Source organism: Hypanus sabinus, chromosome 5 (genome assembly GCF_030144855.1).
Source record: "Hypanus sabinus isolate sHypSab1 chromosome 5, sHypSab1.hap1, whole genome shotgun sequence".
NCBI lineage: Eukaryota > Metazoa > Chordata > Chondrichthyes > Myliobatiformes > Dasyatidae > Hypanus > Hypanus sabinus.
In genome coordinates, this window is record NC_082710.1 from 33,361,205 (window position 1) to 33,376,025 (window position 14,821).

Here is a 14,821-nt window from a genome sequence, read left to right on the forward strand (position 1 = left end):
CCATGGTGAAATGGCATTAAGTGAGGTGAGCCGTAATAAAATGAGGTGTAGTGACAAAGGGCAGCACCACTTCTGCGGTGGGAGGAAGGTGATAAAGATAGACTCCGCAGTGCTGTGAAGTGAGAAAGCTAGAAGCATCGACAGTGACAGCTTCGTCGTGGGGAGGTGATAAAGGTTGAGGCAGCGCCGTCTGTGGTGGGAGGTAATAAAGGCAGCGGCAGGAGGAGAGCGGTAGCGCCGACTGTGGTGGGAGGTAATAAAGGCAGCGGCAGGAGGAGAGCGGTAGCGCCGACTGTGGTGGGAGGTAATAAAGGCAGGGCCAGCGTTGTCTGTGGCGTGAGATGTCAAAGGCAACGATAGCGCCATCTGTGGTGGCAAGCCGTAAAGGCAGCTGCCGCAACTCTGCGATTGGATGTGAAAAAGGCGGGACTTGGCGGCCGGAAGCGGCCCCCCATTACCTCCAGAGTTTTCCCGAATGCGGCTGTGAAGAGATGGAGGCTGCGCTGGAGGACGGCGAGGTGCTGGACTCAGAGTCGGACTTGGAAATGACAACCGGCGCCGAGTCGCAGGTACCGGTGCAGGAGTGATGTGTGGGAATATTCGGGGATTCATGTTGCGGCCTGGTGAGCTACTGTGGTTGTGAGGATGCAGGAGTCTGCGGGCTCTCTCGCGGTAAAGCCGGTGCCTATCCACACGTGGGGTAAAGGTGGGCCCAGGCGATGTGAGAAAGAGCCACGGTTACTTGAAACTCTCTATCTCTTCCTCAGATCCTTCTCCCGTCCATATCCTTGCCGAGCTTTGTCCCAGACGTACTGTATATTGTCATTCTAATCCAGGGTGACATTTCAGCTCCATATTTGAATCCTTCCGTCAAAATTTTGCTGTTATCAGAACAATGACTTCTCTGATTAAAGACGTAACTGACATATGTGGCTATGATCATTGTAATGATCTCATTCTTCGTACTTCATCCATAACTAATTGGTCCTGATGCAGGATTTGTCCAAATTTGTCCTCTCTCTGGACGCTCTGAATTTTTCCTGCAGATTGTTATTAGAGATACCAGCATCTGCAGCCTCTTGTGTATTCCATTATCTTTGGTTCAGCTTTGCTGCCTGATTGGTAGCCTAGCGGGAGGAACATCTTTCACCCTATATTAGTTGTTGTTAGCAATACTTTGAATAATATTCTAATTTCTGATTTGATTTTCAATTGTACTTGTATACCTTTATTAATGCCTTCATCAGTGCCATTACCATATATACATCTGCAATGCTTTCCAGTCCTGCAACACCTCTGCTCTATGTGTGAAATTCCTGTGTCCCTGAAATGAATGTACATTTCTGATTTTGACTGCTCTACCCTCCACAGTTATATTTCCTGAACAAACTGCATCCCTCTACCTTTCAAGATGTTTATAAGAATACTTCTTTGAGCATCCTGCCCTAGATCCTGGTATCAAATTCTGCTTGACAACAGTATGTTTGGCATAATTTACTATGTCCGAAGTATAATGTAATGCAAGTTATTATTTCTGCGATTGAACAATCCAAATTTAGCTACAGGTTATATTTTTATATCCAATATCCACGTGTAGAGGTTTTAATAACGGTGTTAAAGACTCCCAATGCAATTTAAAGGATAAATGTAATTTTATGGATCACAGCATTTGTTAAATAAAGAGAACATCTATTGTAATTTTGATCAAGGAACTTGGTTATTTCAAAGAGCTATAAGCAGGCAAAAATCTGATTTTGCACAGTTTTGGGAATAATTGCATAAAACAATAATTTTATTATACAATTTTTGTATGAATGAAATATTTGATCATTGGATAATCATGGAATGGGAATTTTGGGGGAAATTTAAGATTTGGGATGATGGAGAGAGAAATTGGTAACAAGGTGAAATTGTGTAATAGCAAGTGATTTTTTTCCCTATGATTTAATGTTTTGAAAAATAAAAAAATGCCATTAAACTGATTGAGATGTTCATTCTTGCTAACTGCATTGTATTCCATTCCAAGAACCAGCAATCTGCAGTTCCCACCTGTTCTGCAACACTGTTTACTGCGCAAAATGACTTTCAACCTCGTTCATCTTCATTTGATTTGAGCAATTGCTACCGAGTCACAGCATCTGACAACTCCAGTGAAGACAGTGAGCAAGACTCTGAAGAAGAAGAAAGACTGTTGTGGCGTAAAAAACGTCAGAAATGTTCACACAATGGAGGTGATGTACCTCAAAAACCATCAGTAACGCCTTTTGGCACAGCTGGAGAAAGTTTTGCAACTTCTAACAATTCTGCCAAAACAGCAGGTCGAAAAGTTAACAATGTTTGGGGTTGTGTGCTACAGGAGCAGAATCAAGATGCAGTGGCAACAGAGCTTGGGATTCTGGGAATGGAAGGCAACGTCGACATGGCTTCTCGGCAGTCTGAGACTTACAATTATATACAGGCAAAGAAAATGATGATAAAACAACAGGAGGAGGAGGAAGAAAAGGAACTGGCTAAATTAGAAAAAGAATTGGATGAATATGTTCAGGATGGAAAGATCAGCAAAAAACTGCCGGTGTCTAATTCAGGCATCCTCAAGCGAAAAAGACCTGTTAAAGAGAGGCTGGGTGAAAGAGTTGAAATGGACTATAAAGGAAAATGTGATATTACTGAAGATGATAGTCCAGAGAAGATTTCTGATGAAATAGCTCACAGGTTAGTTGCTGCTGCTTATTAGTTGTCATTGTACCATTAACAGTCTGGAGGCTGTTTGTGTAGCTCCTAACATTTTCCTTTGCCCAGTGTACTCCAAGTCTTTGTGGTTTGTTCAGTGCAGGCATAAGTTATCAAACTTGGATTTAGTACCTTTAATTATCTTAAATTGCCCTTTGACAAATGAAGCCAGGAATTTTAAGACATTAGGCCTGCCACTTGCAGCTTCCAAGCATCAAGTGACGTGGCCTATCGGAGACCGGGTCTCCTTTTTCCCTCTCTTATGGGCAATACCTGAAAGTCATATGTCAAATGTTTCATAGTTGAACATCAGAAAACCACTCCAAAACGGCTTTGTATTACACGAATCCCACCAGATATAAAATAGTGTTTTCTGAGTTGCAACTCATGAGCAAGTTGGTTGATAAGGTGTGACAACCCTGAAAGTACTCAGTGAACTTTTGTTTTGCTTTTATCCCCACAGGGGGTAAATGTACACATGCAATCATGCACTTTAATGCCACTTCTACAAGCAATGTTCTCTGCCCATCTTTCTGCAGTACATAATAATGCACACGCAAAATGCTGGATGAACTCAGCAGCTCAGGCAGCATCTATGCACCAATTCAGTGGACACAATGTTGCAAAGAGTTATACCTGGTGTAGTGGCAAAACCAAAATAAAACAATTGCCACTAGCTTGCAACTGCTACAGAGTTCTACTCACATGACACATCCCTCCGCTCCAATGATTGCTCCAAAAGTCGAATCCTTTATTTGATCTTTTATTAGCAATTAGCAAACATACAATCTTAGAGCAATGAAACTTCAGCATACCCAAGTGTAAGCTAAGCACTATACAGTGTTAGTAAGCATTATTTAGCGATCAGCGAAAGATACAACCTCTGCCAGTCCCAAGCTACAAACTGCAACGAAATAAGTAAGAATACGTAACTTATTCCCTTCACTTTTACCATGCCCCCCCACTCATGTCTAGTTACCATAATAAACAAGCAACAAAGAATACAAAGCAGATAGAGAACAGATACATGGCTCCTATAACTATGTTAAAGTAGTGGGTAAAAATCAAGCGAATGAAGTATAATTTAAGAATGCAAAGCTCAAATGCAGGAGAAGCTGGGTAACGTGATGTATGATGTGCAAATAGCAGTTATGTTTAGCAAATATTTAGAAAATATTTTGGAGGACTGTAGGGGAAAATAATTATTCCTCAGTTACATATAACTTTAGTGAGAACATATCTGGGAATTGGTGTAAAGGGATGTAATGCATTAGAAGGAATTCGGAAAATTAATTGGAATGAGCAGATTGAAGTAGTGGAAAAGTTAGCTATACAAGGTTATAAAGAATAACGCAAGGTTAAAGAATAACAGAGATTTTGATTAAAATATGCAACATCCTAAGTTTGACAAGGTGGATATTAAAGGCAAACAAGGTGAAAATTTTCCTCTTGGAGAATTTTGAGTTGTTAGAAAACCTTGTAGGGTGATGGCAGAGAAGATGGATGTAATATTACCTGGGCATACAGGTAGATAAGATCACTCATGATCTTATAGATGATTATGAACTAATGTTTTCATCTTGTTTCTGAAGAACTTGATTCCTCTCTGCCAGTAAGGAAGGTCACTAGTGGCTGAGATGTTACAGTACATGCAGAGTTAAGTTAAAGCACTTCAGGTCTGGTAAATCGTGATTGTGGATCTCCTTATCTTGCTATACTTTTCCAGTTTGGAGAGCGAACTGACACAATTACAGACTGAGTCTTTGTAGATTATCAAGAACAGAAAAGTTAGAAAGTTAGTCAGCTATAATTTATTTTTTATGATGCAGTTTGGATATAACACAATTGAAGAATTTGCAAAGATTGGTTATAATGCAATTGGAATGGGGAACTACAGAATGGCTTCTAGTTACTTTGGAAATGGGCTAAAAAAAAAAGCCCACTTCCACCTTTGGGAAGCTGGTAGGGGGGAGTTGTGGTGGAAACTGTTTGAAATGTAACCTCCCCAAAATAATCAGACGTCAATCTCTTGGGAACAGAGTATGCTAGTTTCACGTGGGAATGCTTGGAAATTAATAAAAAAATTACTTCTATTGATACTTGTTATAACAAACAATGTAACATATGGCCTTTTTGTGTTGGAGTAACAAAATAAATGAACTAAAAACAACTTTGTTCCAGAAAGAAAAATGATTTGTTTATTGGCACACTTTTTAATAATGTGATCTGCTATAATAAAAGATTTCTTAGGAATGAAACTATTATAGCAGAACTACCTGTATGTAGTGTGTTGTAAGCACTTAACTACAGTGCCTATAAAAAGTGTTCGCCACAACCCGGGAACTTTTCATGTTTTGTTGTTTTTCAACATTGAATTACAGTGGATTTCATTTACCTTTTTTGACACTGATCAACAGAAAAAGACTTTCATGTGAAAGTGAAAATAGATCTCTGCAAAGTGATCTAAATTAATTATAAAAATAATTGATTGCAGAAGTGGAGTATTGTGAACAATTTTCGGCCCCTTAGAAGGGATCTGCTGAAACTGGAGAGGATTCAAAGGAATTTCACGAAAATGATGCCAGGATTGACATATAAAGAGCATTTGATGGCTCTGGGCCTACATTCACTGGAATTCTGAAGAAGGGGTGATCTCGTTGAAACCTATTCACCCCCTTCAAAATCAGTATTTTGTAGGTACACCTTTGGCAGCAATTATAGCCTTGAGTCTCTGAATACATCTCTTTCAGCTTTCCACATCTGGAAACTTCGATTTTCCCCCTTCTTTATAAAACAGCAAAGCAAATATCCTAGGTCACAGTTCTCTTGCAGACTGCATCAGGTTTTCCTCCAGGATTTCCCTGTATTTTGCTGCATTCATTTTACCCTCTACCTTCACAATCCATCCAGGGCCTGCTGCAGTGAAGTATCCCCACATCACAATGCAGCCACCACCATGCTACACAGTAAGGATGGTGTGTTTTTGATAATCTGCAGTTTTTGGCTTATGCCACACATAGGATTTAGTCTAATGGCCAAAAGGCTCAATTTTGGTTTCATCAGACCATAGAACTTTCTTCCAGCTGATTTCAGAGTCTCACATGTGCCTTCTGGTAAACTCTAGCTGAAATTTAATGCAAGGTTGTTTTTCCAACAGTGGCTTTCTTTTTGCCACTCCCATAAACGTGCAACTGGTGAAGTATTCAGGGAACAGTTGGTGTATGCGCAGTCTTCCCTATCTCAGCCACTGAAGCTTGTAACTCCTCCAAAGTTGTCATAGGTCTCTTGGTGGCCTCCCTCGCTACTCCCCGTCTTGCACGGTCATGTAGTTTTTGAGGATGGCCTGCTGTAGGTAGATTTACAGTTGTGCCATATTTTTTCAGTTTCCAGATGATTGACTTAATTGTACTCAATTCAGTGATTTGGAAATTTTCTTGTATGCATCTCCTGACTTGTGCTTTTAATAACCTTTTGCGGAGTTGTTTGGAGTGTTCTTTTGTCTTCATGGTGAAGTTTTTACCAGGATACTGACTCACCAGCAGTTGGACCTTCCAGATACAGGTGTATTTTTACTACAATTAATTGAAACACCTTGACTGCACACAGGTGATCTCCATTTAAATAATTATGTGACTTCTAAAACCAGTTGGCTGCACCAGTAATGATTTGGTGTGTCATATTAAAGAAGGTGAATACTTATGCAATTAATTATTGTGTTTTATATTTATAATTAATTTAGATCAGTTTATATAGATCTGTTTTTACTTTGACGTGAAAGAGTCTTTTTCTGTTGATCAGTGTCAAAAAAGGCAAATGAAATCCATGTGATTTAATGTTGAAGAACAATAAAACATGAAAACTTCCAAGGAGAGAGTGAATACTTTTCATAGGCACTGTAAATCATTTGCATGAAAAACCTGTTTGGCAGATCAACATTACCCTTGGAGGGGAACAGAGACTAGATCACTGGAGATTCATTCTTTGAAACATCAGTGTTGACCATATGTTTAATTTTTTCAGTAGAGTATATATATTTTTATAAAATAGCCTTTACATAGATAACTGTTGTTGGTGAGCTGTATAAATGTTATGAAATAAGTGATATGGAAAAATTACTAAAATTTTAATTTTAAATTGCAGACTCCGAGAGCCAAAAACTGCTTTGATACTTAGAGTTGTGCAAAACATTGGAAAGAAGAAAGCAATAGAACTCTTGATGCAAACAGCTGAGGTTGAACAGAATGGTGGACTCATGATTTTTGTATGTAACAGTTTTTCTACTTTAGAATGTTCCATCAATGACAACTGAACCATATATATCTCTGTAAAGTCTTGGTTTCGCTCTCCACTCTTTATTCAGTAAACTAATGTTGCCTGAGCTAACGATGGGTGTGTTATATTTGACTTTTGTGAGTTTGGAAGAAAGGAAAGTACCAATATTTCTCCTGCAATGCTGTTGGTTTTGATTGTGTTTGTATCAATTGCTTATGCAAGGGAGTTCAAACTAAAGAAATTATGCTCCAGGAAGATCAGTGGAGGGAAATGCCATCAATTGAGTGTCATCAATAGGATTTCACCCAATTTACTAAAATCTAAAGATGCTGCTGCAAATTTTTCTTTTACACAGGATGGAAGTCGCAGAAGAACGCCTGGTGGAGTTTACCTGCAGTTGTTGAAAAATACTCCAAGTATCACTCAAGATCAGTTAAAGGTAAGAGTCCAACAGATTTGATTGATGAATTTAAGAATTAAGTGGTCACCTATTTTTCTTGTATCTCACTATCTGCATGAATAAAAACTTTATGAAAATTGTGATTATACATATGTTAGCCAATCTTGGCAGAGCAACAACGAGAATGCCATATGCCTTATTTTGCTTCTAAACCTTTTGAGCTGTTAATCTTCATTTGGGATTAACTGTTTAAAGTGTACTTACACTCAGTGGCCACTTTATTAGGAACAACTGTGCAACTGCTCGTATATGCACATATCAGCCACTGATGTGGCAGCAACTCGGTGAATAAAAGCATCCAGACATGTTCAGGAGGTTCTGTTGTTGTTCAGACTAAATATCAGAACGGGCAAGAAATATGATCTAAATGACTTTGACCATGGAATGTTTGTTGGTGCCAGACAAGGTGTTTTGAGTATCTAAGAAACTGCTGATCTCTTGGGATTTTCATACACAACAGTCTCTGGAGTTTACAGAGAATGGTGCAAAAAATATCCAGTGAGAGTGGCAGTTCTGTGGACGAAGTGCTTTGTTAATGAGTGAAGTCGGAGGAAACTGGCTAAACTGGTTCAAGCTGACAGGAGAGCAACAGTAGCTCAAATAATAAGGCATTTTGCCCACAGAACTGCCACTCACTGGATACTTTTGCACCATTCTCTGTAAACTGTTGAAAAACATCTCTGAATGCACAACACATAGAACCTTGAAGTGGATAGGCTACAGCAGCAGAAGGCAAACATCTAGAAATACACTCCGTGACCACTTTAATAGGTGGTTCTTGTACCTAATAAAGTGGCCACTGAGTGTATATAAACAGCTAGACAACCGATGAATGTTATTTCAGCTACTGGCTAAGTTTTCTTGTCAAGAATGGTCTCTTGAGTGAGACCGCATACATTAATGTATTCTTTTGTTCTTTGAAGCCCCAAGAATCCTGTTAATGCAAGTGTTATTAATCTTTTGCTCAGATTCCTCAGATTGGCCTTGAACCAATTGTTATCTACAAGGCTCCTCATGTCCATCCTCTGACATCACTTGCTTCCTCCATTGTAGATGTTTAGATAGTTTTGACTCTGGTTTCTTATTAATCTCATGGTTAATCTTTGAAAATGTTATTACAAAATGCAGCATTTATCTTTTTTAAAAGGCTTAAATTGCAATTATATTAAAATGAAAATGTTTCATGATTTCAATCAACAGGAAATATTTTATGATGAAAATCAGAAGGAATATAATTCCAAAAAAGCAGCTAAGAAAAGGAGGCGTCACATAATTGGAAAAAAGATGAAACAGGCAATCAAGGATCTGAATTTGCAAGTAGATGATGATGCTTCACGAGAGACTTTTGCTAGTGACACAAATGATGCCTTGGCTTCTGTTGAAGATACAGAAGAAGTTCAGATGGATAAGTCAACATTAGATCCAGAAGATGCAATTGAACTTGATCATAGTAATGATTTGGAAATATTTTGAATTTTACTAAAAGTGCTGACATTACTACAAAACTAATGTAATCATTGTTACTGCATTGCTGATCTCATTGAAATTTCAATTTGAAATGTGTTACATTTAAAACACCTCTTCATGGTTTCATTTTTGATTCTTTATGGTGGTGATTGTTTGTCAACTTGTAAATCAGTGTCGTCATGGTATCAATCTCACAGTATTGTTAAAGATATAGCATAAAGCAACACATTCATATTAGCAAAGGTAAATTTCAGCAGTTTATTTGTGATCAATATTCTGTAAATTTATCTTGATGCACATCGACTATTTTGGAGAACTTTTTTAATGAATAAAATGCAGATATTCTTTGCAGATCATTTGATTCATTTCAATAGAAATGAATCTGGTTTTAAGAACAAAGAAAGCCATATTGAATGAATGTAATTAACTTTGGTTCCTTCTACAAAATTATTTGAAACACTGAAAAGATATTTAGTAAATGGGTTTTATTAATAGCACAATGAAATACGTAAAATGATAACCTATATATGGTTTGGATATACTAATACACTAAAAATTACAAGTCATTATGCAACACATATTCCTAATGATGTTGGAGAAACTGGGAATAGTGGGATGATCTACACCTAAGCAGAGAAGACCAATGGTTAGTTTTAATATTATTTAAATTGACAGAATATAGAGAAAGCTCCTGGTTTGTGAGCTAGTAATGAGCAATCACTATTGTGTATGGACCTGGTTGGGTGGGGGGAACTGTTACGTGAAAGGGATCAAAGTGGAAAGGTAACAACCAAGCTTTGACTTTGACTTTAAATTAAACTAGACATCAATGAATATAATCTAACAGAGTACAAATACACGCAATAACCACTTTATTAGGTACACCTGTGCTCATTAGTCATTCAATCATGTAAATACTCAATGCACAAGAGCATGCATACATGGTCAAAAGGTTCAATTGTTCAGACCAAACATCAGAATGGTCAAGAAATGTAATCTGTGTGACTAACTGACTGGAATGATTGTTGGTGCTAGACAAGGTGGTTTGAGTATCTCAGAAACTGCTGATAAAAAACATAGAGAACCTGCAGCACAATACAGGCCCTTCAGCCCACAAAACTCTGCCGAACGTGCCCTTACCTTAGAACAACATAGGCTTACCCATAGCCCTCTATTTTTCAGAGCTCCATGTATCCATCCAGGAGTATCTTAAAAGACCCTATCGTTTCTGCCTCCACTGCCAGAAGCCCATTCCACGCATTCATCATTCTGCGTAAAAAAAACTTGCCCCTGGCATGTATGTCCTCTGTACCTACTTCCAAGCACCTTAAAACTATGCCATTTCAGCCCCGAGAAAAAGCCTCTATTGACACAATCAATCCCTCTGATTATCTTGTACACCTCTTTAAGATCACCTCTCCTCTGTTGCTCCAAGAAGAAAAGGCCAAGTTCACTCAACCTATTCTCATAAGACATGCTCCCCAATCCAGACAACATCCTTGTAAATCTCTGCACCCTTTTTATGATTTCCATCTCCTTCCTGTAGTGAGGCGACCAGAATTCAGCACAGTACTCAAAGTGGGGTCCGACCAGGGTCCTATATAGCTGCAACATTGCCACTGGGCTCTTAAACTCAATCCCACTATTGATGAAGGCCTATGCCTTGTATGCATTCTTAACCATAGAGTCAACCTGCATAGCAGCTTTGAGTGTCCTATGGACTCTGATCCCAAGGTCCCTCTGATCTGCCACACTGCCAAGAGTCTTGCCATTAATGCTATATTCTGATCTCCTGGGATTTTCACACACAACAATCTCAGTTTATTGAGAATGGTGTGAAAAACGTAAACAAAAACAGTGGCAGTTCTGTGGGCAAAAGTGCCTTGTTAATGAGAAAGGTCACAGGAAAATGGTCAGATTGTTTCAAGCCGATGGGGAGGTGACAGTGACTCAGATAACCACATGTTATAACGGTAGTGTGCAGAAGAACATCACACGTCATACCTTGAAGTGGATGGGCTACATTAGCAGAAGACTACGAACATTAATGAAATGGCCACTGATTATAATTATATGTTAATTGGTAAATGCTGAGCATTTCAAAAGGCCCTGAAGGGCCGTATGATGATGCTTGACAATGCAACTCAAAATTCACCAGTTAGAGTGAAATCCAGTACCTTGTTATGGCATTGAACAAACTTCAAAACCTGCCCTGATTCCAATCAATGACTACCTTCCACTTCATTGCTGAGTATCACATTGTGCTACTGACTTCAAGTTGAACTTTAAATCAACGGCACACATAACCCCATCATGCCAGGTCAAAATCCATATCCGCTCACAGAATGGGAACCATCATCTTAAAACTAGCTTTCATTCTGTGTTCACCAAGAAATCAGCTAATATTACTGTCACCTATAATCACACGACCTAGAAAAAAATAATGAACTGGGCTAGCAAGCATAAGCATAGACCATCTTAACCTGAACGCAAGTATTTTAGCAGAATACTGACTCAACATGTGGTTGGGTTCTTTAAGTGCAAGTTGAATAGCTATATGCTAAACTGGAGGTTCCTTGGATATTCAGTATAAAGCCAATTTTTTTGAAACTATGGGTGCAGTGTCCTCAAAGATTGTTTCTTGAAGTACATGTTCTACACTCAGGAACAGAACGACAATATTTCGGAAGCTGATATCCACCTGCAGAACTTAATGGAAGCCAGAATAAAAAGGTTTTGGATCCATTTGTTTAATGCTTGGGGAACTTCTTGCTTCTTGCTTGGGAAACAACACATATTGCAATTATATGAGAGGCTTTGTCTGTGTGAAGTGGCAAATCACAGTACACAGTCAACGTACAAACTACAGTAATTAATAAAAGCTGCTCCAGAAAATATTTCACTTAAAATCATAGAGCATAATATTTAATTACTGGCTTCCGGATTATAAACAACTTGAAAAAGAAACTAGTGTTTTCCCAGTGTATATGACGAATAAACTGTTCTTGGGCTTCCAGCCTGGTACAGGTATCAATTATAGCTGACATTTCGATGACAAACTTTGCCACCTTCATCAGGGATGACACTCTGGCATGTCTAGTCTGGTGGTATTTATACCCCCGCAGTCCATCCCTTCTGATTGGCATCCAATCAGGTTTCTGCTCTCCCACCTTGTTTACAATCGAATTCCAGTTCTTACTTAGAGTGAGACCTTTGTCTTTGTTAAAATTCTTTTCCTCTAGTTTTATTTCAATGGCTTCCTTTAGCAGGTGGTCCCAAAAGACAGTAGTTTTGTGCCATCAAAGTCAGTCCTACGGCCATTGCAAATTCAGTGTTCTGCTACCACCAATTTCTCCGGGTAACCCAAATGGATTTACCTCCTGTGCTCCTCGATGCGGGTACCACTGTGCGTCCTGTCTGGCCAATACAAGCTGCTCCGCTTTCACAGAGAACCCTGTAAGCACTAGCCAACCTGAGTCTCAAGTCATCTTCAATTCACATAAGCTGCAGTTTGAGCTTCCTTATGGGTTTGTGGATGGTATTAATCCTGTATTTCTAAAGAATCATGGCAAACCTTCCAGAATCTGTGGAAATATAAAGAAGATAGGCGGTAGCAATGGGTTCCTCCTCATTGTTAGGTTTCCTGCTTTTTCCATCCTGACCTGATTTATAGAAATATGGCAACACAAATTCTCTCATATATGTTTGAAGTACTTTTCATCTTGGTGAATATAATGTTTCATGTTCGTCGTTAATGGCTTGATACAGTATTCAATATTCCATTAGTTTAATTATGGGTAGTGTTAATGATTATTTAATGAAATGAATAAGTAGTAGCAACCGTATAATGTACAGGTAGCTTTAGAAAATGGATGTTTCTGACTTGTGCTCAGTTCTCAGAAACATAACTCAGGAATTGCTTGTAATCTACAACAGGTCAAATGATTATATATTCAATTGTCATTTCATAATTCAGAATTAATCAACAACATATATTCAACCAAATTCAAACATATAATCAACCAAATATTATCCGTAATGCACATGTTAAGATCTTTTAAAAATCTTGCCCATACATCGAGAAAGAATGCACCTAAAAAAAAGTTGTCTCGTATACCACTCAAATGGACTGAAAACCTGGCCAATGTTACCATGACATGCTCTTTTCTGAATAGTAACAGTTTATTTCCTTTACAGTTGGTTGAAGGCACATCATGTTTTTTCCCAATTATTCCCAGGCCTGGCACACCCTGTCAATCAATCACAGCAAAAGCTAAGGATAATATGCAAATATTAAAACTACAGAAAGGTCTTAGCCTTTCCAGCTAACTGATGTTCCTCGGTACAGAAAAATTTATAGAAAGGAGGACAACGAATCAAAAGTGTTGGTCATATAGGAGTAACTAGCAGGAAATGATACTACAACAGCATGGTGATGCAGTAGTTTCCTTCTTTGTCCCAAAGATGCACACAGGTAATTGGACTCACCCCTGTAAATTACAAGATAGTATCAGTTATTGGCAAAATAATCTAAGGGTAGGTTTTGTGGGAGACTAACTTGCAGAGAGAAAGGGAAAGTGGAACAAATTGTATTGCTATCTTGGGTGCTAGCATGGATGTTTTGAACCAAATGGCCCCTTTCTGAGTCAGAAGTACAAACTCTTTAAAGGTCACAACCAAAAACAGTCTCAAAAATTACAGATGCAGATCAGAAAGGTGCAGACACAAAAACAGAGAATGAGATGGATAATGGTGCAATTAACCATGAATCACATTGTTATGGTAAGAGGCCATTATTGTACAATTTCATAAAAGTTATTGCCATATTTGAGTGAGAAATGCACAATTTTGTGTAATGTGTATCCAGAGTTGATAGCAAGTATTACATGGTTAAGTCCATTCTTGTTGCTAAGCAAACATCATTAAGGTTTTTCAAATGACATCACAATAGTATGATACATATAAATAGCCAATTTATTCTAGTGTTAATAAGTTACTTTGATATTCTGTGAGTAGGGCTGACACGGAGTTTTTAGGAAGCTTTGAATCAATAGTAAAATTTGAAGATTTTGGTGTACATTCTCTACAATTAATCATCATGGACAGTTCAAAGGTTGATGCAACAACAAACACCGAAGTCAAACTGTGAGGAAAATAATTACATTTCTCATACTATATCCTGTGTTGAGTTTTTATGTTACTTGTATTTTCCTCAAATGTGTAAAATATCACATTGGGCAGCAATAAATTACAGGATTTATGTTTTTCCATCAAAATATTAATATTGCCAAAAATGATATGCCAAAAGATTGTGGATATTCATTGATGCAATAGTGCTTGTGTAGGGTAATGTGGCTGAGAGAAATGTACATAATTTACCACCACCAGCATTGAGCTGGGGTTTCACTTTAAGAGACTGGTCTGACATGATGATGTTCTTACGTAAAGAGTAAGTGTAGTGTAGGTTTTGGAGTTCAATAAAATGTGTTATGCGTTTCATTAAACATAAAACATCTCAGTTTATTTTCTTTGTGAAAACTTAAACTATTTTTGCCCTGTCCAAGAAACAAAATTTAATACTTACAAAAATAATATTCTGAAAAGAGGCTGCAGAGGATTGTAGACTCAGCCAGCTCCTTCACGGCACAACCCTTCCTACCGTCGAGGGAGAAGTGTCAAATCACTAAAAGAAGTGTCCATCACTGAAGATCCTCGCAATCTAGGACTTGCCCTCCTTGTGTTGCTAATATCACGGCAGAGGTACAGGTGTCTGAAGATCCACACTCAACAGTACATAAACAGCTCCTTCCCCTCTGCCATCAGATTTCTGAACAATCCATGAACACTAACTCATTACTCCATTTTTTGCAGTTTTTGTTTTGTACTTTATAG

At 38.3% G+C, this 14,821-nt stretch overlaps 1 protein-coding gene across 1 annotated transcript; it reads left to right on the forward strand.

Moving 5' to 3' along the window:
* Positions 1-326: 326 nt before the first annotated feature.
* On the forward strand, positions 327-9,413 carry phax (phosphorylated adaptor for RNA export). The gene is made up of 5 exons (XM_059969688.1): positions 327-569; positions 2,027-2,712; positions 6,871-6,991; positions 7,358-7,441; positions 8,663-9,413. Exons 1-5 carry the CDS (start codon positions 342-344, stop codon positions 8,933-8,935), a joined length of 1,392 nt encoding a protein of 463 aa, XP_059825671.1. The 5' UTR covers positions 327-341; the 3' UTR covers positions 8,936-9,413.
* The last annotated feature ends 5,408 nt before the right edge of the window (positions 9,414-14,821 follow it).